Genomic DNA, 19,647 nt, shown 5'->3' with positions numbered 1-19,647 from the left:
TGGCGATGGGTGGGCGACAGCGCTCGAGTCGCAGGAGAAGCACGAGCCAACCAAAATAGAAACCCGTCAGCCATCGGTCGGAAGCCACCAGCAATGCAGGCCATAAAGCATCAACCTAAAAGTTTCCATGCCCCAATATCCTTTCTCTGTGCTCTCAAAGACGTGACCCGCGATGAAGGGATCCCTTGCGCTCGCTTCCACTTTCTTTATCCACTCTCTTTTCCTACAACTATCAGCTGCACTCGACGCGCCTCATGGGGCCAGCCACTTCTCGCGTCGCAAACATTTTGGACGCTCAATAAATCCCCAGGCGCAGTCGTCTGCATTGTCGACCGTCGGAGCGACCGATGTCTCCAGTATTGCTGCTAGTAGTACCAGTGCTATATCGATGTCTTCGACTGCCTCAGCATCGTCCATCAGCTCGGTATCTGTCCGTTCGAGCGTACAAGCGTCGTCTACCTCTATCACCGTGTCCGCTAGCGCTCTTTCATCTAGCAGCATCCAAGCCACCTCTACCCAAGCCTCTACAGCAGCGTCTCCGTCGACTTCAGTGCCAGCCCAAACTGCGGCAGAGATCAAGACCATCACCCAGAGACGTTTGAGTACGATCGTTGGGGGCTTGAGCACAGACAGGGCTGCAAGCATTTCTAGCTGGTATGGCATAAGTGTTGGTCGTATGCTCTTCTTTCTGATTCCCCCAACAGGATATCTACCTTGGGCCCGGATGGGAAATGGCCAGCTTCGGAGGTTGACTATACCACAGCCTGTGCTGCTCGGAGGGCGAACTGGCCCGCTCAAGAACACTGGCAGCGAATCGGTAGGGACGCCCGTAACTCTCCCCGTCCTGATATCTGATTCTCTAAATACATAGTCGTTATGGCGGGGGCATTTCATGGTGGCCTCGATGGCACTTCTCAATTCGTGAAGAACGACACCTTCCGAGCAGTCATTTCTCGAGCGATGGACTTCTGGTTCTCCAATGACTTCACGAACGACGCGTGCATCGACTCTGGTGGGAGTTCTAGCTGCCCATGCGACACAGTACGTTAACAGCTCCACTCGCTTCCACACGGTCATTAATAAATATAGCCTGGGTTATGGAACACCAATTGGTTCTCAAACGTTCGTGTCCGTCACCTTCTTCCATCCATTAGATTAACCTCTAGCAATAGACGATCCTTATACCTGAACTCAGCTCGGCAACCTGCTTGTTGCTCAACAATACATTGACCTCTACTCAACTCAGCAATTGTACCCACATCACCCTACGCGCATACGGAACTTTCACTCGAAACCCAACTTTCCTAGCTGGTGCCAATACCTTGGACGTTGCCAAAGTCGGCATAGATCAAGCCCTCCTTACCAGCAATGTCTCGCTCATGACGGATGCGTACAGTCGTGGTACGTACCCCCGGCAGCAGACTTACGCTCGTTAATTAATCGGACGATGAGTATAGTTCATCGAGAACTCGTTATTCAAAACGCCATCAAAGCTGACGGCATTCGAGCCGACGGTAGCTTCGGTCAACATGCCGGTATTCTATACAACGGAAACTATGGCAAAGATTAGTGAGTTCCTAAGGACTTCTGGACTTCCGCGCAGGATTTCGTCTAATTGACACTTGCGTGCAGCACGAATGATTTACTCAACATCGAAGTTGAGGCAGCTGGCACTGAGTTCGCTGCAAACAACGCATCGCAAAGCGCACTATCTACTCTGTTCGACGGAGACTTGTGGATGACGTACCGAAACGTGCTCTCTGGCAGAAATTTCTGGGACTTCGTGAGTTACACTCCCTTTCTCCAAGCACTCATCGAGGAGCCTGACCTTGAGTTTCGCAGGCTGCTTTGGGACGGTTCATCAGCTTCCCTGTCATCGATGGCCAGTGCGTTACCTTCATTTTAATACAGTATTCCATTTTGTTTATTCTATTCGTAGGGCATCTGCCGGCCTCGGCATGAACTTATCGAGGGTCCACGAACTTGGAGAAGAGTGGGGCGCTGATGCTCTCATCAACTTCGCCAATACCTTGTCCCAGAACTCTTCCAACAGTGCCAACGGAGCCAAACTCAATGGAAACCGAATGTTCTACGCCAACGATTATATGGTGGGTATAACGTATATTCCTTTCGAAAGGTCTGAGCTAATTCAAGGCCCCCAGGTACACCGTGGACAGAATTATGTGACTTCGGTTAAGATGTATTCTAAGCGCACCGTCAACACAGAATGTACCAACACGCAGAATGTACGTTATTCTCTATTTGTATCCGGCGTTGTTCTAATCTTAGGGCAAATCAGCCGCTCGGTTTCCATCTTTCTGATGGCGTCGTCCACACATATTTGCAAGGAAACGAATACGAAGACATATCCGCTGCGTGGGACTGGAATTTAATACCGGGGATCACTGTCGACTATGGAGCCACTGCATTAAGCTGTGACCGCACTGGCTTCACCGGTATCGAGGCTTTCGTGGGCGGAGCATCCACAGGACGTATTGGCGTTGCCGCAATGCGCTACTCCAACCCATTTACAAAGGCCTTCCACTTCCAGAAGGCGTGGTTCTTCTTCGAAAATGATATCCAACACGTCATGGTCTCCAATATCTCATCAACTACGACCGCGCCCGTATTCTCCGTCCTCGACCAAAGGCTTCACGTGGGCGAGGTCTCCATCGACAGTGTCTCGTTGCGAGAGACGGGCAATATAACCAGGGCAGGCGCTGAGACGCTATGGCACGGAGGAGTGGGATATGTGTTCCCAAGGTCAAACGCCAACACCCCGTTACATATCCAAGTAGGCAACAAGAAGGGTAACTGGTCCGCCATTGGAACATCAACCCAGCCACCACCAACGGTCGACCTTTTCGCCGCATCTCTCGAGCACAAAGACATCCGCCAAGCAATCTCCTACACTGTGCTTCCTGGAATCGACAAAGACACGTTCCACATCAAGAGCAAGACTATCCAGTTACGTTCCGTGCAGAATGATGGCCACATTTCGGCGGTGTATGACCCGGTTAGCGACGTCGTTATGTCGGTATTCTGGGATACCACTGGGGGATCGACGAGCTTCACATCGAACTCCAAAACAGCACCTATAACCGTCAAATCCAGCGGCAACGTCGCCTTAGTCTTCAATCACCGCACTGGAGACGTAACTGTCTCAGACCCCTCCCAGAGCCTACAACAAGTAACCATCCAAATAAACACCGGCTCATCTACTTCCAATCTAGTCTTCACTTTGCCATCCGGCGGATTAGCTGGCAACAGCGTTACGAAGAAGATATGACCATATACCTTGCTACATATATATCCAATGTACTTACTTTTTATCTTTTGAATGACAACTGACTCAAATGATAACCTTGAATTTTATGCGGGCCCATGAAATGATATCGTGTTCGGGGTACATGAAGAGAATCAGAATACAGGTTGCTCAGCACCATAGCCTTCCGGCTGTTGGTAAGCTGGCTCCTGAGGAGCGTAGGCCTCCTCAGCTGGAGCGGCGGGCGCAGGGACGGCGATGGGGTCTTTTTGTTCTGACGATGGCTCACCCACAACCTTGTCGACAGGGGGCTCGAAGATTTGAACGGAGTCTGGGAGGGGCTTCCTGGGTCCAGTCTGTCCCTCGGGATCGTGGCCCTTCATGCTGTGGATGGAGCAATAAGCAACAGCTTGCTTTCAAGAAAAACCCGACTTACATCTTGACCTTAATACCAAGGACACCTTGACGAAGCATGACGTGGCGGACAGCGTAGTCAACGAAGTCGCGGGCGGGTTGACCGGAGTGGATCATGAAGCCGTCGGTGAACTTCATGGACTTAGCACGGGCAGCGCGAAGCTTGCCAGAAACGACAACTTCGCAACCCTTGGCGCCAGATTCCATGACGAAACGAAGGACACCGTAGCAAGCCCTACGGAGGTCTACGGTCAGACAATATCATTTCAATCGGGAGACAAAGCATTACCTGCGGACGGCAAGACCACCAAGGAGTTTGTACCTCAAGCTCTCACACTGGGCAACGGCAGATAGACCACGGTATTGGACCTTCTCGGCGAAGAGTTCGAGGGAGTTGTCGGGGAACTTGAAACGCTTTTGAACGAGAGATGTGAGTTCACGGATGCGGCGTCCTTTCTCTCCAAGGACCTCCTGGGTACGAGTAGCACGGATGATAATCTATGCCGATCGAGACTCAATGAGGCGTCGATAACGAGCACCTGCGATGTACATACCTCAGTGCGGGCGTGGGTTACACGAACATCACATCCAGAGTATCCCTCCTCAGAGAGCTCTCGGGTGAAGAATTCGTTGAGTTCGGCGCGGAAGACACCGTCGGCCACGAACTTGCGCTTCTTGCTGATTTGGGTGGCCATTTTGGATTTCTGGACAGTATCTACATAAATCACTCTGCGAACGGCATCTGGGCATGATCATACCTTGAATACGTCGGCTCAACGGTGCTGAGGAATGTGGTCGCTGCCTGGAGTCAAGTGCTTGATGAAATGTACCGTGAGAGTTCGTCCCTTACAACTGTACAGTTGCTTACGTGATAAATCTTTGCCTTAAGAAATTTCTTGAGCGCGTTCTGACACGCTCACGTTCTTCCTGACACCACGACCGCGTCTGTCTCATTTCCAACTGGTCAGTACTTTTCTGTTCCCTTTCCCCATCGCCCATGACGAGTGTTGCATACAACCCATTGGCACCTCTTAGTCGACCTGACCGTCAAGCTTGCTTGATGGATCACTGACATGAATGACATCCTGAGGCAATCACACTATGCTCGATGATACATGTTCGCTAACATCTTGTTCTCAGGTACCCGATTATACTTTCTTATGTTGTACCAACCACTTCTATAGAAGCACTGCTTTGTACGCTATATGCAACAATTCCTTGGTGAACATCACTTGGTAGCCTCGTTAACAAAGATCCCTGCTGCTCCCATGCCGCTACCGACACACATGCTTGTGCATAGAAGATGACCTCCGGAACGTCTCAATTCTGCCAGACCAGTGGCAACTTGCCGGGTGCCGGCTACAAATGTCAGGTTAAACGTCATAGGACTACGAACACAGCAAAGAACTTACTCATGCCCACCGGGTGAGTGATAGCGATGGATCCGCCGCTGAGAAGACATCAGCTCATGGTCGAGTAAAACCGTCAAAGCCGCTTACTTGACATTGATTTTCTCGATGGGAATCCCCAATTCCTCAACGCAGAAGGCGAATTGCGACGCAAAAGCCTCGTTGATCTAAAAGCGCATTTGTCAACGACGAGATTCGTAAGTTTTGGGCAAAGCTTCCCACCTCCCATAGGTCAATGTCTTCTTTCTTTAATCCGAATTGATCCAATACTCTTGGGATAGCATCAATCGGCCCTACACCCATATGCTTAGGCTCAACACCTTCGGATACGCCAATTCTTCAGATTCATAACATTAGGCGAGGATGACAGGCTTACCGACAACCGCAGCGCCAACCCATTTCCCTATGATCGGCAGTCCTTCCTTTTCAGCTCGTTCCCTCGTTGTCATAATGCATATAGCAGCCCCATCGCCAATACCGCTAGCATTACCAGCGGTTGTGGTTGCAGGAGCCCATTGAGGGAAGGCAGGTTTGAGAGCTGTGAGGGATTCCATCGTAACATTTGGTCGGATTGTATCATCCACGGAAATGGTGGTGCCACGGATTTCGATGGGAAGAATCTCTTCTGCGAGAATACCTTGAGAAGAAGCCTGTTAATCATCGATTCAGTCAACCTTCGATCGTGAACGTATGTTTTTTGGCCTACCTCATTGGCCCGGGTATGTGATAAGAGCGCATACTCGTCTTGCTTCGTACGAGGGACATTATAATCCAGGGCGACCATCTCTGATGTCCAACCCATTGGCTTCATAACCTCAGTATCCTCATCTATGGGTCGAACGAAAGGAGCTTACTTGTATGGCATCCGCGGCTTTGGAATGACTGGCAACTGTGTCGACAAGCTCTGGAGTGGGTCGTGGGCTGCTTTCATGAGAACGTGCAACAAAAAACTAGGCCTTGCCTACGTACTTCAGACTCATGCTCTCAACACCTATCGCAAGACCTAGAGTGATTTCCCCGGCCTGTATTGCATGTGCGATGGTTCGTATTGACATTAGGCCAGATGAACACAGTCGGTTGACAGTAGTAATAGGGACATGGGACGGGATGCCTGCCGCTAACGCTGCTGCTCGCGAAACGTACAGCGGCGACGGGGGATGGCAAGTGCCTGCAGAGTGCTTGTTACCATTCTGACCACGATACAACACGTTCCAATGCACTTACCGACGCAAATATCTTCAATTTTACTTGGATCTAGGTGTGTTTGTGCAAACGTAGCCTGGCAAGTAATGTTCACGTTTGTTACCCTACAACGATTAACTGGGAAATAATGACCTTTAGCATTGCCGTCAGCATTTCGTCAACGGGTATGTCCTTCAGTTGGCCTTTACGTGCCCTTCCCAGAGCCGTCCTCTTTGCAAACGTTATGACAACATCATCAGGGTTCTTCTGTAAGACAGCGTTGAGTCCACGTCCACGCGGGTTTGCTTGAGACGAGGCGGCACGAGTGTTGACGATGCCCGCGACACTGCGAGAGATACGACGCCTGAAAATATGAAGCATCTTCGACGTTGGGAAAGATAACGCGTACCGTGTCCGTTTCCCAGGTCTTTATAACGAATACGGGTAGGTGGCCGCCGGATCTTCGTTCACGCTTGCTCAGAAGGTCACATGGCCAACGTCGTGGTTGTCGGCGGCGGCCGCAATATTTACATCGTCCTCTGAAGCCACCATGCATCAGTGCCCGTTTGGATTGGATCAAACGCGCGCGCAGTGCCCGCCAATGTGAAGCGCCTTTGCACACTGCGCTGAGCAACGAGGCTGTTCTATGCATCACGTGACTTCTAGTACATAAATGATGGGCAGAACCGTTGACGATCTCTCATCGCTCCCATGTCTTTCTTCAAACGCAACAATAGCAAGCCTCTCATCCCTCCAGTGGAATCGGATAGCCTCAAGTCGGGGGGAAACAGCACCTCGCCCCGTCCGTACCGCTCCAGTGCTGCGACTTACATCCCTAGCCGGGATGGTGATCAATATAGTGCGCCTTACCGGTCGTCACCTGCGCCAGCTCCCCCGAGCAACGATCAGCCGACGTCTTTGCAGGATAGGTATAGTCGAAACAGAGGTGTAGGCGATGCATACTCTAGAGGCGAAGGCAACCTCGACCAGGACCGCAACGAGCTCTTCTCCGGATACAATCCAGAGAAGCAAGGCTCAGGGAGATTCTTCGACGGACCGCCAAGGTCTGGTAGAGGCACTCCCCCTCCTGGAGAGGAGAACGATGAAGATGTTGAAGGAATCAAGCAGCAGACACGTTTCGTCAAGCAGGAGAGTGTCGCCTCGACTAGAAATGCTTTGCGGCTGGCCCGTGAAGCAGAAGAGACTGCAAGGAATACTTTGACAAGGCTTGGTGATCAATCTGGTGTGTTTCACGACCCGCGCACTGCTTCCAGCCGCTGAATACTTGCCGTTTCAGAGAAGCTCGCTAACACCGAGCGCCACCTTGACGTGGCCAAAGGCCATTCACAGCGGGCTGATGACCGTACTGACGAACTCAAACAACTCAACCGGTCCATATTCAGGCCCGTGATCACCTTCAACAAAGACGCCAAGAGAGCGGCACAGGAGGCCAAAGTGCAGGCTCGCTATGATGAGGAACGAGAGGAACGGGAGAAGGGCATGATGGATATTCGCGAGACTCAGAATCGTATTGGACGAGCTGCAACATATGGACGAGAAGAGGGTGGAAGTAGATTCAAGACAGCGGAGCAGTTGGCGTCAAGGAAGGAGCAGCAGAAGCGGTACAAGTTTGAGTCCACCGCATCGGACGACGAGATGGAAGACGAATTGGACGACAACCTTGATGAGATTAGTGACATGACCAAGCGGCTGAAAGCATTGGGCACAGCCATGGGTCAAGAGCTTGATAACCAGAACTCTCGAATTGAGCGCATTGAAGGAAAGACGGTTGGATTGGACAGCAGGATCTTCAGGAATACGGAGCGTGTAAGTGGTCCTCACGGTGCTTATTACTTCCTCGTGCTTAATGCTTTCTTTACAGCTCAAGAAGATCAAGTAATGGCAATAGAGGGTACTAGGGGTGGGGAGACGCCCGCTGGGACACGGATCCAATTTAGGGACTCACTTTTGTTCTCGCTTACATGCATGCTATTATCCTCCTTCTGTGATACCAGTCACTTATGCTGAGCACCTATTGATACACAATCAAATCTAAACTATGGACGAATCAGAGGGGGCTGGCCTCCAGGAATGGTGCGTGCTGCTTGTTACGCCTGCATCGTGGTAGAACATGTGTATTCTAGGAATAACCTGCAAGAGAAGCAGACGGGTTCGTGACTGCAATTATGTCGTATACCAAATCTAAACGAACGTATCTCAGCTCTATTCGCCGCTGCCACTACAGAAATAGAAACTGCTCGCCTCAAAGTGCGAGAGCTCGAACGAGAATTATCCGTGTGGAAGATAGCACATAAAGTGATTAGCGACGAGAAAGATGCAATGGTCAAGAAGGTTTCTCGTTTGGAACAGGAAATTGGGAAATGGACTGTGAGTTTGTTTCAATAGGGTTGCTCCTCTGACATAGTGAGCTTCACCAACACAGGGTGATAAACCGTTGATTGTTGCCCTAATTGACGGCGATGGACATCTATTTACTCAAGACCTCTTCTCGGCCGGTCAAGCTGGCGGTAGAACGGTGTGTTGTCGAAATTTAGGCAAACGTTGCATACTATCTGCAGATACTGAACTCTCACCACAGGCCGCCACCTTGTTGCGAGAGGCATTACTTGGATATGTTGCAGACAAAACCCCAGGGATAGCCAATAGGGCCGAAATCCTTTTGACGATATTCTGGAATGGAAAGGGTCTAAAAGAGACTTTAATGAGGAACAACGTGTGTACTTGGGACGAGTTTGATGGGTTTTGCCATGGGTTCAACCAATCTACTCATCTATTTTCAATTGTCGACGCCGGGAATGGTAAGGAAGCGGCCGATACGAAAATAAAAGGTGCGGTAGTTGGCTTTCTCTGCTTCAGTTCGTTCTGAAGAGTCTAACGCAGAACATCTTCGCCTTTTTACACATTTCCCACAAACTGAGCTCGTCTTTTTCGGAGGTTTGCCCGCTCTTCCCTATCTATCTACATAATGCGTGATTTATTTCAACAGGCGGCCACGATAATGGCTACACTTCGACACTTACCTCCCTCGAAACCGAGGGTTTGTTACACAAAGTCGTGCTTGTGCGGGGATATTCGGACCTCGCGCAGGAAATCCGACATTTAAGACTGACAGAACTATTAACGACGGGAATCTTTATGACGAAGAAGCTCATATCGTCACCAATTAAGGGCAATAACAAGCCTCTTCCGCTAGACTTTCACACCAAATCACCTTCTTCGTCCTCTGACGTGATGAGCCTTACAGAAATACCAGGCGGAGGGACTGATCAAGTCAGCCGTGTTACTTTCTACCGCTAAGTAGCCATTAACATCATTCTAGCTTCCAACCAGTCCACGGAAACCACAACGTAATGTAAGCATCCACATCGCAATATGATTCAAATTGACTGAGGGATTCTACTAGTGTTTTTGCATTTCATTTCTCCATGTTGCACGGGCTTTACTCTCCTACAGGGAAGGCTGCTGGGAAGGCTGCGGGACCAAAGCCTTGCAATTTCTACTACCTCCATCCCGGCCGTTGTCAGAGACGGGATTGCCGATTTGCTCACGATTTGACTTTGAGTGACGCGATGATCGGTCAAATGCGCGCCGCAGCCCAAAAGAACCCTTGTACCTTCGCGAATAATGGTCTGTGTCCTTTCCAAACCTAGTCTTCGCCTCTTTAACAAATACAGTAGGGAAATGCACGGACAGAAACTGCATTTGGGGGCATCATTGTCCTCAAGGGACATCGTGTCTGCTTCAGGCCTCCCCGACGGGTTGTAGATTTCGCGGTGGTAGGGCTCCAGTTATGTTCTTTGCGTCCCGTTTACTAAGTCTCTACCAGCCGAAATGCACTCAAAGCCGAAGCAAACTACGAGCTCGAATGACACAATCGATAGCTTGGGATTGAACACAATCTCTTTCGGAAATTATCACCCTGCTGACGACGACGACGACAGCATACAGTATTATATGGACTACTAGCTCTAGGTCATCTGGCTTCTAGCTCCTCTCATGTATAGCTTTGTCATTGGGACACTGGATCTCGTGAACGGAATGAAGTATTACCTTGCCCCTGTTGGCCCTGACCTCTCCTGAACGCGGCCCTGTGACTTCAGCTCCCAGACTGATCGTAGCTCTGTCTCTTTGACCACTACTTTGACATCACATATGGCTATATCAGAATACGAACGGCAGCGCGACGAAAATATTGCCAGGAATCAGAAGCTGTTGGAGGAGCTCGGTCTTGACAAACCCATCTTCGAGCCAGTGGAAAGTAAACGACCGGCGAAAGCGAAGCGAACTGACAAAAAACGCAAAGTCGACGATACGGATGTCACCCCCGACGCGCCGAAGCGCGTCAAGAGCAGTGAAATACCGGAGGGCGGTGTTAGAAGAAGCGGAAGAAACGTTGGGAAATCGATCGACTATAAGAAGGAAGTTGTTCGCGCTCCAACGGTCTCTGCGGCCGTCCAGAGTGGAATCAAATCAGTAGAGAACGAAGGCCCGATGGGTCGAGAAGAGGGCAAGCGTGTGCACGACCCGTATGCTTTCTCTTCGCTTTCTAAAACTCGCGACATTTGTTCATCCGTATATCTGACAGGAAAACATTTGGTGCTATCCCTGGCATAGAGGTTGGAACATGGTGGGAAACGCGCTCAGGCTGTAGTACCGATGCTATTCATGCGTGCGTCGGAGAGATTGACAATGATCTACGCGTTTTCATTCTGTTATACCAGGGCATGGGTTGCAGGGATCTGTGGTGGCCCAGACGGTGCCTACAGCATCGCTCTCAGCGGGGGCTACGAAGATGACATAGACCTAGGGTATGCATTGTGAGTTGGCCCTACTAAGCAGTCGCGATACACCTTTCATACATTATGGAAAGCACGTACACAGGAGCAGGTGGGCTAGCCATTTTATTTAGCCTCCCTGCGATGTATTCAATTTCTTTGTCACAGGTGGTCGCGATCTGAAGGGAACAAAGACTAATCCCAAGAATGTGAGTCTTGGTCTGGACGTAGGCAATATTCAACTCACAAGCTACATAGTTGCGTACCGCTCCCCAGGACTCTGATCAGACATTTGAGAACCGTGTTAGTGTCCTTTGCCCTGTTACTTTTCTTATGTGCTGATGCACCAGTAGTCCAATAAAGCCCTGCTGGTACGTTTTGGCTTGCCCTAATACTCCGTCTTGCGCTAAATCATCAACCAGAAATCTGTTGAAACCCGTAAGCCCGTTCGGGTGATCCGTGGATACAAGCTGAAGTCTAAGTATGCCCCCAGCGAAGGGTGAGGTCGTGATTTGCTGAAGCGCGTGGGCCTGGAGCTAATCTTTATTTTAGGTATCGATATGACGGACTATATGTCGTGGAGAAAGCTTGGAGGGAAAAGGGCCTCAAAGGTTTCCTTGTCTGTAAATATGCGTTCAAGGTCCGTAGTATATATTTCATCCCTTGCTATCTATATGAACTCTTCAAGCAGAGATTGCCCAATCAACCGCCGTTGCCAGTGAGATCTCAAGTTACCCAGGTCACTGCCTCTCCGTCCGACAATGCAGAAGCCAGCGAGCCTGCCTCCGACAATGATTGACTGCTGCTGCTTACTCGAATCTACTCGCTTTCATATGTTTTGTGCTGTCATCTACACTGATTTAGGATTGCTTTGTTCATAGTTATATCGCCAATAGGATTATGCTCTGATATGTCACTCTCCCAGTCCTTCGTTGAGATGAGGGTAACAGTTGTCTTCTCCACGCTGTACTGATTCTATGCATGTAGAAGAACCTTTACCTCCCAGACCTTCAAAGTGTTGCCTACACTCTTTTCATAGAGCATCCGAGTAGGCGTATCTCATTTTCGTCGGTGTCTGACGCTTCGACTATCACCGGTCCATTGATTTCTCTGTCAGCTAGCACCCCGCCCGGTACTTATCGCCTGACAGGCTCACTGGATCTGTTCGTCGCAGTCCACATAGAAACCCGCCTATGGGAATGGAGCCGTTTCAGCAATGACCGGTGTTAGGATTAGATACTCCCGGAGGACTTCCAGTACACGGGCTAACCCAAGTTCGTTGTTGTCGGTCCCTCCTGACGTCCTGCTGACTTTCGCTCCATTCAGTGGGTATTCTATGATCAACATCTTCCTATGGTGTGTGAAGTAATTGGTTAAACAAATAACCTCTGTAACCAGGAAGGCTATATAAGTAACCAAAATGAAGGTGGGCTGCGGTTCAGAAACTATGCTCGCTACAGTTTCCTTCTTGATTGTCTTCGGCATTATCTTGACGGCAGTACCTTCTGTCCATGCCGTGGCAGGGGTGACTACGTTCAACGACGTAAGATAATCGTTGACACTACTATTTGCCTGCAAAATCGCTCATTTCTGCAGTATGGAACACAATCCGGGGTTGCTTGTCCAGGTACTTGCTTGATTACCTTACTTCTGGCAACGGTCCTTACTTCCATTGCTAGGCTTTCTACCGACGAATTCTCAAGGAAACGGTATTTTTGCTTCCGCGATGAGTGATTTGTCGCCGTTGTGGATAGGTGCTCGGTGCCAAGGCTCTGTGGATGCCAGCAAATGGTTCGTCCTCGATGTCCTAAACATTGTGATTGTTGACGACGCTTCACCAGCAACGGTCGAGGTGCATGTAATGATTGCATAGGGCGTAGGTGGCATCTTTGTCCGCTGCCCTAATCTACTAACGATGGGTGAAGCCGCTTGTCCTGACGAACAGCAATGTGGACATGTCAGTCTCCAAGTTGCTAAACTTATTTGATCTTCGTAACTTAGCAATTCTGAATAGTGTTTCAATGTCAGATGTGCGCCGACCCGTAGGCCACGTTGGTCCAAATACTGACGAGAGTGTAGGTACTAGTTCCTTAGATGGAGAAACTCGAGGTGCTTGCTCGGGGAATACCATCAAGGTGAAAATCATTGACGCGTGGGTGCTTCGCAACTCTCTTCATTCGCGGGCTCATTGTGAGACAGATGCCCAGCAACCCACCCAGCGAACTACTGCAAGATCGCAGCATTTGGAGGCGTACGCTACCATTCGTTAAATTTAGGGCAGCTTGCGAATACTGATATGTTCGCCGCGGCAGACTATCAATCCACGCGAGGCTTGCGAAGCGAGTGGCGTTAACGCATTGGATATAGCCACAACTGCTAGAACCGCACTATCTTCCTTTGTGAGTTTCTTTTCGTCGTATCGTCACCTTGCTTAGTACGTCGTATTTAACAGCAAGGAAACTTGAATATCGACATTGAAGCGACGAACTGCTAAGGAGCTTCGCTGTTCTGAACCTTGATTCGAACCCCGCGAGTAATGGAAGTATTCAGAATCACCTTGGTACTGGCTTGGTACCGTTCTAAATCGTGTAAAGACTATCATGCCATCATACGCGCTTCCTGCAACTTCACCTCCATGCCTCCGCAACGCGTAAAAGACGCTTCCAGAACGAGAAGTCAGACACCAGTGCGATAAAAATAAGACCATGGGAACAAGCTGATCAATGATCAAAGATTTCTGGTGCCTTACTTTAACTTTTCTCTGGTCACAACAACCACCAAATTCATAGCTCCCCGCTGTGTTCTCCCTCGCCCCGCTGTCCATAGCAGCTTGTCATTCTTTATAGCCTACCCAAACACATTCTTTTGCTATGCTGTACTCCTCCTCTACTCGCTCGCTGTCGATCCTTGTTGTCTTTCTAGCCGCGATCTCAGCAAACGTTGCCCCCAGTGCGAATGCGCATGCGCTCGACCTCAAGCGCGACAGCCACGCACCGCGCTCGCCTCGCATGGGCTTGCACAGAAGCTCTAGTCGACGTCATGTCACTTCCTTTGACGAAGACGGTGGGAATATCCCCAGAGAGCCCGGTCAATTCTCGCGCCCTGACTGGCGTCGGGATGTTGAAGGTCGTGGAGAGGTTCTTGAGAAACGGGCTGATAATGCTAGGTTTACTCTGTACAATGCCGGCCTGTGAGTGTTTGTCTCCCCCTCTCCTCTCCACGCCTCGGGGTAGCAGTGTACTAAGTGCTCAACTAACGTGTGTAGTGGCGCATGTGGTAAATACAACTCAAACAGCGATGCTGTGAGTTATGTCTCATCCTTAATATCTACGTTCACCCAATATAGGAATGAACACAGATTGTTGCCATGAGTGCCCAGGTACGTTCTTATCCACCATTTGCCTCATGCCTATAAACTCATACAAACGTGCGTTCTCAGGACTGGGCTGGAGGTGCTCACTGTTTCGATAAAGTGACCATTACGGCCAAAGGTAAAAGTGTCCAAGCGACCATTGTCGACAGAGTAAGTACCATCTCTCCAAATACTATAGCATCACAATTGATGCTTGAATTGGGTCGGTAGTGCGTCGAATGTCCGTCCGGCGCCCTCGACTTAACTCCGTCGCTGTTTGCTCAATTCGATGATCCGAATAACGGTGTCTTCTACGGATCCTGGTCTTACGGGAGCGGGGCGCCAGAGCCTAAGCCCGAACCCAAGCCATCACCGAAGCCTGAGCCTAAACCGGAACCCAAACCATCTCCCTCCCCCTCCCCATCTCCATCACCAAAGCCCTCCCCAACATCTACGTCGCAGAGGACATCGTCGACTTCCACGCGCGAGGCCACGTCCACTCGACCTTCCTCTACCTCCACGACTTCCTCGTCTTCAACTACGGCCAGTTCCTCGACGGCTATCGCGCCCGCAGCTACCGTTGCCGCAGACGATCCACAAGTGGTAAACCAGTTCAACATTGCCATGCTGCAGCTCGGTGCTCTGGCGATCGCTGGTGCCACTCCTTCAGAATAGGTGTTCTAGCTATGTAGTCCCTCCCATGCTTATGCGTTCTGCTGTCGATACCCCGCTTTTTGGTGCTATATCATTGTTGACCTGTTTACAGTTATACATGGATAATCGAATGCTGTGATGTGTGTGTGAGATGCTGGTATGGTAATACACAAAGTCAAGCCCAGTGAAGGTATACATGCTGTGAACGGCCTTTAAGGTTCTTGAATTGCTTGACGAACTAAATTGATGAAGACGTCCTGCTCAGATGACGTCGCGATGCCGTTAGGTGGCGCCTGAAGCTTGCCCGCTTTCCACAGACGGTATATTCCCCGAATGCTTTCTTTTACAGCTTCTGCACCCTCGTCACCACAACTTCCCATAGCCTGTCCGGCTAATGGAAACTGTTTCTCTTTGGAAGCGGGCCCGGGACTGCTTCCCAGGTTTTGGAATGGTGGAGAAGCGGTGTCCACGCTGAGATCAACAGGTAAGCGTCTCTCAGGTGACCCAGCAGATTTGACTCCCAGCTTGACGAGACCCGGAGGTGGTGATGGCGACGTCGAATCCGAGTCAGACATGGTGATTGGATCAGTGGCAGTAGTGAAGTCGGATGACTGCACGGACTCGGGATCATCAAGCGGGGACGCAGTCGGACGTGCAGAAATGGCGTTAAGCCTTTCGGTAAGGGTATTGGGTGATGGGAAGTCTTGGTTGAGCTTCGAAAGAGGGTTGAACAGCGAGCGAGAGAACACAATTGGTTCGTTTCGCGAATGAGGCTGAAGGTGGGGATGGGAGGGGTCGTTTGGAAGATGGTTGGATTTATTGCGTTTGGTAGGGAGGGGTGAAGGCTGAGTAGAATCTGCGGAGCCTTGGAGAAAGTTATCAGCCAATTGGATGTAAGTTCATAACACGATATGAAATTGCTCACCCTGCACGACCGCGTACTGTGCCCAGTAGGCATCTTCGCTGGCGTTTTGATGATCTGCTTTGAGATCGGCGGCGATACGCCTTGGGGCAGCGGCATCTTCGTCGTCATCGCCATAAGCATCCCAGTAAGCGTCGTCGTTATCGTGATCGTGGTCTACGCGAATGGCTTCGGGCTCGTGGAGGAAATCATCGTGCAAGAAGGGGGCCATGGTGGTGGACTGGGAAAGAGAAGGCTCGGCTCCTGGGGGGAAGGGCATGAGAGCCGTGTTGTGAAATTTCCATTGGCGGGTCGGGTCATCCCAGTGGAATACGAGGCGGAGGTCCGGGGAAGATGCGGGGTCGTGGATTAAGCGGAGGTGGCAATGGGCAAACGTGGATTCTGCGTCCGCGGTATACGCCACGGAGAAATTCGGCAGGGAATTGAGGCCCGCATATTCAAGGAGCCGATCGACGGCCCCCGCTGAGTCTGGCGACGGCCACGAGAGAAATTCGCGGTGGTCGCTGGGGTCGATGGCGAGGAAGTGGTGTCGTTTGCGGAGGGGGAGGGAGAAGAAGTCGGGAGGGAGCGCGCCCGAGTACGAGTGCAGCGAGCTCAGCACCAGCGCCAGGTCGTGCGCTTCAAAGGGGGCCGGCGCCATCATCGTGTCTCTTTCAGGGGTCCATGCGTGACATTTTATACCTCCAGATCACGTGGCCTGCAGCTTTCTCTTTGCAACGGTCTTCCATCGCCAGCATTCGCCACACATGCGATCCTCTCTCCTCCCTCTCTTTCTCCTCCCGCTCTTCGCATGTGCCCAGGTTCGTTGTGCTGCCATGCAAACCAGCGCTGCGCTCTAACTCCTCCCTAGCAGCAGTCAGGCGGAAACTCAAACAATGTCCAGCTCTCGACAACAATCATCGTCAGCCCAACACTAGGTCCTGACCGAGCAGAGTCTTCCGTCACCATCACCCGTGTCTTTACCGTAACGCCAGCCGCGACCTCCGCTGCCCCGACGGCCACTGGCAACAACCCTAGCGGCTCAGCTTCGGGCAGTGTGCGGCCCTCCGGCAGCGGCAATGCTCCCTCAGCAACCATCACTACGACCCCCGCAAATCTTCCAACCGCGCAGAGCATCGACGCGGGCCAAACACACAGTGCACCCATTCCCGGAGCGAAAGCAGGCGGTGGGATTTACGGCCCAGACGACGATTACACCGCTGGCGCCCTCGCGCTTAGACGGAGCACCGTGCTCATGGGAGCGGCAGGTTTAGTTGCTGGAGGTGCGGTTATGTTACTTTAAGGTGGCCGTATGCCCCTTCACGTCCCCTCCACGTCTGGTATTGTTGCTGTTCTGCGTTGCATTGGACTTGGACTTCTTTTCTCTCGTTTGTACTGGACTTTACACCTCGCATCAAGGGCTACATCTCTATCCTTAATTACTGCATGCATACTACGTCCCTGAACCCTTCGTTATTATCTCACCGTGCCATTTTGCATACTGCTGTAGAAGTAAAGCCAGAGGGCGTGGAACTTTCCTTATGATCGCTTTTGCTTTCGGGCGTCTGCGCCCGGTACTTGGTAGTCGAGTTCCAATCCATCGATATCAATTCCACCATCGCATACAACCGTTGTCTCGAACGATGTCCAGCGAGAGCGAACAAGCCAGCAAGAAACAGAAGATGACCAAAGCAAGTTTCACATTTCTTCATCCGGTGTCTCCCCTTGAACTGGTACCATCAGGTCATTGGTACTCACAATGGCACTTTCCATTGCGACGAGGCTCTAGCAGTGTTCCTGCTGAGATTGACGAACACATATCGAGAGTCTGGTAAGTCGTTTTCTTCCTGACCAATCGGATTCTGCTGAATTGTCCACTAGACTTGAAGCGAACCAGGGATCCAGCCATATTACAAACATGCGACATTGTCGTCGACGTGGGAGCTGTCTATGACGAGAGCAAGCAGTTATTTGATCACCATCAGAGAAGCTTTACTGAGGTGTTCGGCCATGGCTTCACCACCAAGTTATCCTCCGCGGGTCTGGTATACAAGTATGATATTCCTAACTATTGATTCCATTGGTTCGAACAAACCTTCCTTCCTGCAGGCATTTTGGAAAGGAAGTCATATCGAATGTCACTCAACTGCCGACGGACGATGAAAAGGTGGAGACCTTGTGGTTGAAGATGTACAAGGTATGTGGGTTGATGACATCTATATATGCGCACGATATTGAACGCAGATGTAGGAATTCATTGAAGCCATCGACGCGATCGATAATGGCATTGCGCAATATCCTGCAGACGTCAAGCCTCTGTACAGGAGCCGCACCGACCTCTCGAGCCGCGTCGGCCATCTGAACCCCACTTGGAATGAATCCGTGGACGCCCAAGCAGTGGATGTAAGTCTGATGATTCTCAGCACACTGCCAGAGGTGTCGGGTACTGAAATGTATATCGGTTCTACCAGGTTCTCTTTGGGAAAGCCTCTGCGTTGACTGGTGAAGAGTTCCTCGGCCGCCTGAAGTACTACGCCAATGCCTGGTTGCCTGCGAGGAACCTGTTGATCGCCTCCATCGCGAACAGTCTGAACGTTGACCCGTCTGGCAAAATCATCGTATTCGAGCAGTTCCTCCCTTGGAAGGTGAGCTCATATCCACCTCCTTCCTACCCCCCTCCCGTGTTGACCGTTCCTTATAGGAACATCTCTTCGAACTCGAGGAACAGCAGCAAACGCCCGAAGACTCTAAGGCCATTTACGTCGTGTATCCAGACGAGATGGCTGGCGCATGGCGCATTCAGGCCGTGCCAGTCTCCCCCGAGAGCTTCCAGAGTCGAAAGGCGTTGCCAGAGGCGTGGAGAGGGCTGCGCGATGACGAGTTGAGCAGCGTGTCCAAAATTGAAGGTGGCATATTCGTTCATGCCAGTGGATTCATTGGAGGCGAGTCTCTTCATGCGGTTATGAATTTGATTCGGTTTGAGCCCTCCTTAACCCGATTTCATTTGTTCTTGCAGGCAACAAGACCAAGGAAGGCGCCATGGCTATGGCTGTGGCAGCTTTGACTATCTAATGCCTTTCCTTGCATGACGGTAGTCCAAATTTCTCGTAGTTTGTTTTCTTTTTGCTCAAAGCCTCGAAACATCGCGAACTGCGATGATGTTCGCTTAAGCGAACATGGCTACGGCTTGTTTAGCAGTACCTGCCAACCGGCACTGTTTCAGTGCCAGTGACTTTACACAAGTCACTTCGGTCCGCGTCGCCCAGGGCAGCCCTGGCATCTGGACTTACAATCTTACCCAGTGCTCTCTGTCACGATCAACGTTTTTCATCGGTCACGTACCTCTCGCCTATTCTTAATTTCCGTACTCGAGATGTTTGATTGTGACCTAGATGAAGAATGGAAATGTGTTGCGCTAAGGAGACTGGTGACGAAAATCGGCGAGTCCGAACGCTGATCAGGGTGAGGTCCACTGAACGTAACCGCGCCCCGGTGAAAGAAGCGTGTGGTTTTGGCTCCTCTTTGAACGGACCAGAACAGCGCGACGGACCCTGCCGCGTGCTCACCACGTTCGATTGCGTTACATGATGACCGGGACGGCCCTTGAGTGGGCGGCAGACACGAGTCCCGCACAGCGTCTCGCGTTGTGATCTGTTGTGATGCATTAATGAGGC

General features: G+C 51.0%; 9 protein-coding genes across 9 annotated transcripts; 7 read left to right on the top strand and 2 right to left on the bottom strand.

The window, feature by feature from the left end:
* Nucleotides 1-172: 172 nt before the first annotated feature.
* PC9H_003686 (uncharacterized protein) lies at nt 173-3,289 on the top strand (the record flags this gene model as incomplete). Its single annotated transcript, XM_036773279.1, has 11 exons — nt 173-654; nt 705-817; nt 872-1,041; nt 1,090-1,122; nt 1,173-1,401; nt 1,458-1,569; nt 1,633-1,783; nt 1,843-1,886; nt 1,940-2,108; nt 2,163-2,246; nt 2,300-3,289. The coding sequence occupies 11 exons, from the start codon at nt 173-175 to the stop codon at nt 3,287-3,289; spliced, it is 2,577 nt and encodes an 858-aa protein (XP_036634752.1).
* Nucleotides 3,290-3,420: 131 nt separating this feature from the next.
* PC9H_003685 (uncharacterized protein) lies at nt 3,421-6,651 on the bottom strand (the record flags this gene model as incomplete). Its single annotated transcript, XM_036773278.1, has 14 exons — nt 3,421-3,649; nt 3,702-3,914; nt 3,969-4,177; nt 4,234-4,383; nt 4,962-5,038; nt 5,092-5,129; nt 5,179-5,255; nt 5,311-5,408; nt 5,465-5,738; nt 5,795-5,893; nt 5,943-6,009; nt 6,058-6,256; nt 6,313-6,367; nt 6,424-6,651. 14 exons carry the CDS (start codon nt 6,649-6,651, stop codon nt 3,421-3,423), a joined length of 2,013 nt encoding a protein of 670 aa, XP_036634751.1.
* A 330-nt stretch (nt 6,652-6,981) lies between these two features.
* Nucleotides 6,982-8,170, top strand: SEC9 (Protein transport protein S9 plasma membrane t-SNARE; the record flags this gene model as incomplete). The annotated part of the gene is made up of 3 exons (XM_036773277.1): nt 6,982-7,513; nt 7,568-8,097; nt 8,153-8,170. The coding sequence occupies 3 exons, from the start codon at nt 6,982-6,984 to the stop codon at nt 8,168-8,170; spliced, it is 1,080 nt and encodes a 359-aa protein (XP_036634750.1).
* A 159-nt stretch (nt 8,171-8,329) lies between these two features.
* PC9H_003683 (uncharacterized protein) lies at nt 8,330-9,856 on the top strand (the record flags this gene model as incomplete). Its single annotated transcript, XM_036773276.1, has 9 exons — nt 8,330-8,364; nt 8,415-8,440; nt 8,492-8,658; nt 8,714-8,806; nt 8,870-9,119; nt 9,172-9,225; nt 9,278-9,561; nt 9,611-9,643; nt 9,695-9,856. The coding sequence occupies 9 exons, from the start codon at nt 8,330-8,332 to the stop codon at nt 9,854-9,856; spliced, it is 1,104 nt and encodes a 367-aa protein (XP_036634749.1).
* Nucleotides 9,857-10,443: 587 nt separating this feature from the next.
* On the top strand, nt 10,444-11,865 carry PC9H_003682 (uncharacterized protein; the record flags this gene model as incomplete). Its single annotated transcript, XM_036773275.1, has 9 exons — nt 10,444-10,817; nt 10,877-10,960; nt 11,013-11,108; nt 11,162-11,178; nt 11,235-11,275; nt 11,325-11,387; nt 11,489-11,565; nt 11,619-11,706; nt 11,758-11,865. The coding sequence occupies 9 exons, from the start codon at nt 10,444-10,446 to the stop codon at nt 11,863-11,865; spliced, it is 948 nt and encodes a 315-aa protein (XP_036634748.1).
* A 2,071-nt stretch (nt 11,866-13,936) lies between these two features.
* On the top strand, nt 13,937-15,093 carry PC9H_003681 (uncharacterized protein; the record flags this gene model as incomplete). The annotated part of the gene is made up of 5 exons (XM_036773274.1): nt 13,937-14,256; nt 14,332-14,368; nt 14,425-14,445; nt 14,506-14,589; nt 14,650-15,093. 5 exons carry the CDS (start codon nt 13,937-13,939, stop codon nt 15,091-15,093), a joined length of 906 nt encoding a protein of 301 aa, XP_036634747.1.
* A 191-nt stretch (nt 15,094-15,284) lies between these two features.
* Nucleotides 15,285-16,637, bottom strand: PC9H_003680 (uncharacterized protein; the record flags this gene model as incomplete). Its single annotated transcript, XM_036773273.1, has 2 exons — nt 15,285-15,937; nt 15,998-16,637. The coding sequence occupies 2 exons, from the start codon at nt 16,635-16,637 to the stop codon at nt 15,285-15,287; spliced, it is 1,293 nt and encodes a 430-aa protein (XP_036634746.1).
* A 103-nt stretch (nt 16,638-16,740) lies between these two features.
* Nucleotides 16,741-17,276, top strand: PC9H_003679 (uncharacterized protein; the record flags this gene model as incomplete). The annotated part of the gene is made up of 2 exons (XM_036773272.1): nt 16,741-16,794; nt 16,845-17,276. 2 exons carry the CDS (start codon nt 16,741-16,743, stop codon nt 17,274-17,276), a joined length of 486 nt encoding a protein of 161 aa, XP_036634745.1.
* A 238-nt stretch (nt 17,277-17,514) lies between these two features.
* PC9H_003678 (uncharacterized protein) lies at nt 17,515-19,045 on the top strand (the record flags this gene model as incomplete). The annotated part of the gene is made up of 8 exons (XM_036773271.1): nt 17,515-17,664; nt 17,717-17,804; nt 17,855-18,026; nt 18,083-18,170; nt 18,224-18,376; nt 18,445-18,618; nt 18,675-18,915; nt 18,990-19,045. 8 exons carry the CDS (start codon nt 17,515-17,517, stop codon nt 19,043-19,045), a joined length of 1,122 nt encoding a protein of 373 aa, XP_036634744.1.
* Between the last annotated feature and the right edge of the window lie 602 nt (nt 19,046-19,647).

This window comes from Pleurotus ostreatus (assembly GCF_014466165.1).
Source record: "Pleurotus ostreatus strain PC9 chromosome Unknown scaffold_2, whole genome shotgun sequence".
NCBI lineage: Eukaryota > Fungi > Basidiomycota > Agaricomycetes > Agaricales > Pleurotaceae > Pleurotus > Pleurotus ostreatus.
Note: the sequence above shows the minus strand (reverse complement) of the source record. Positions and strands in the feature narration are given on the sequence as shown.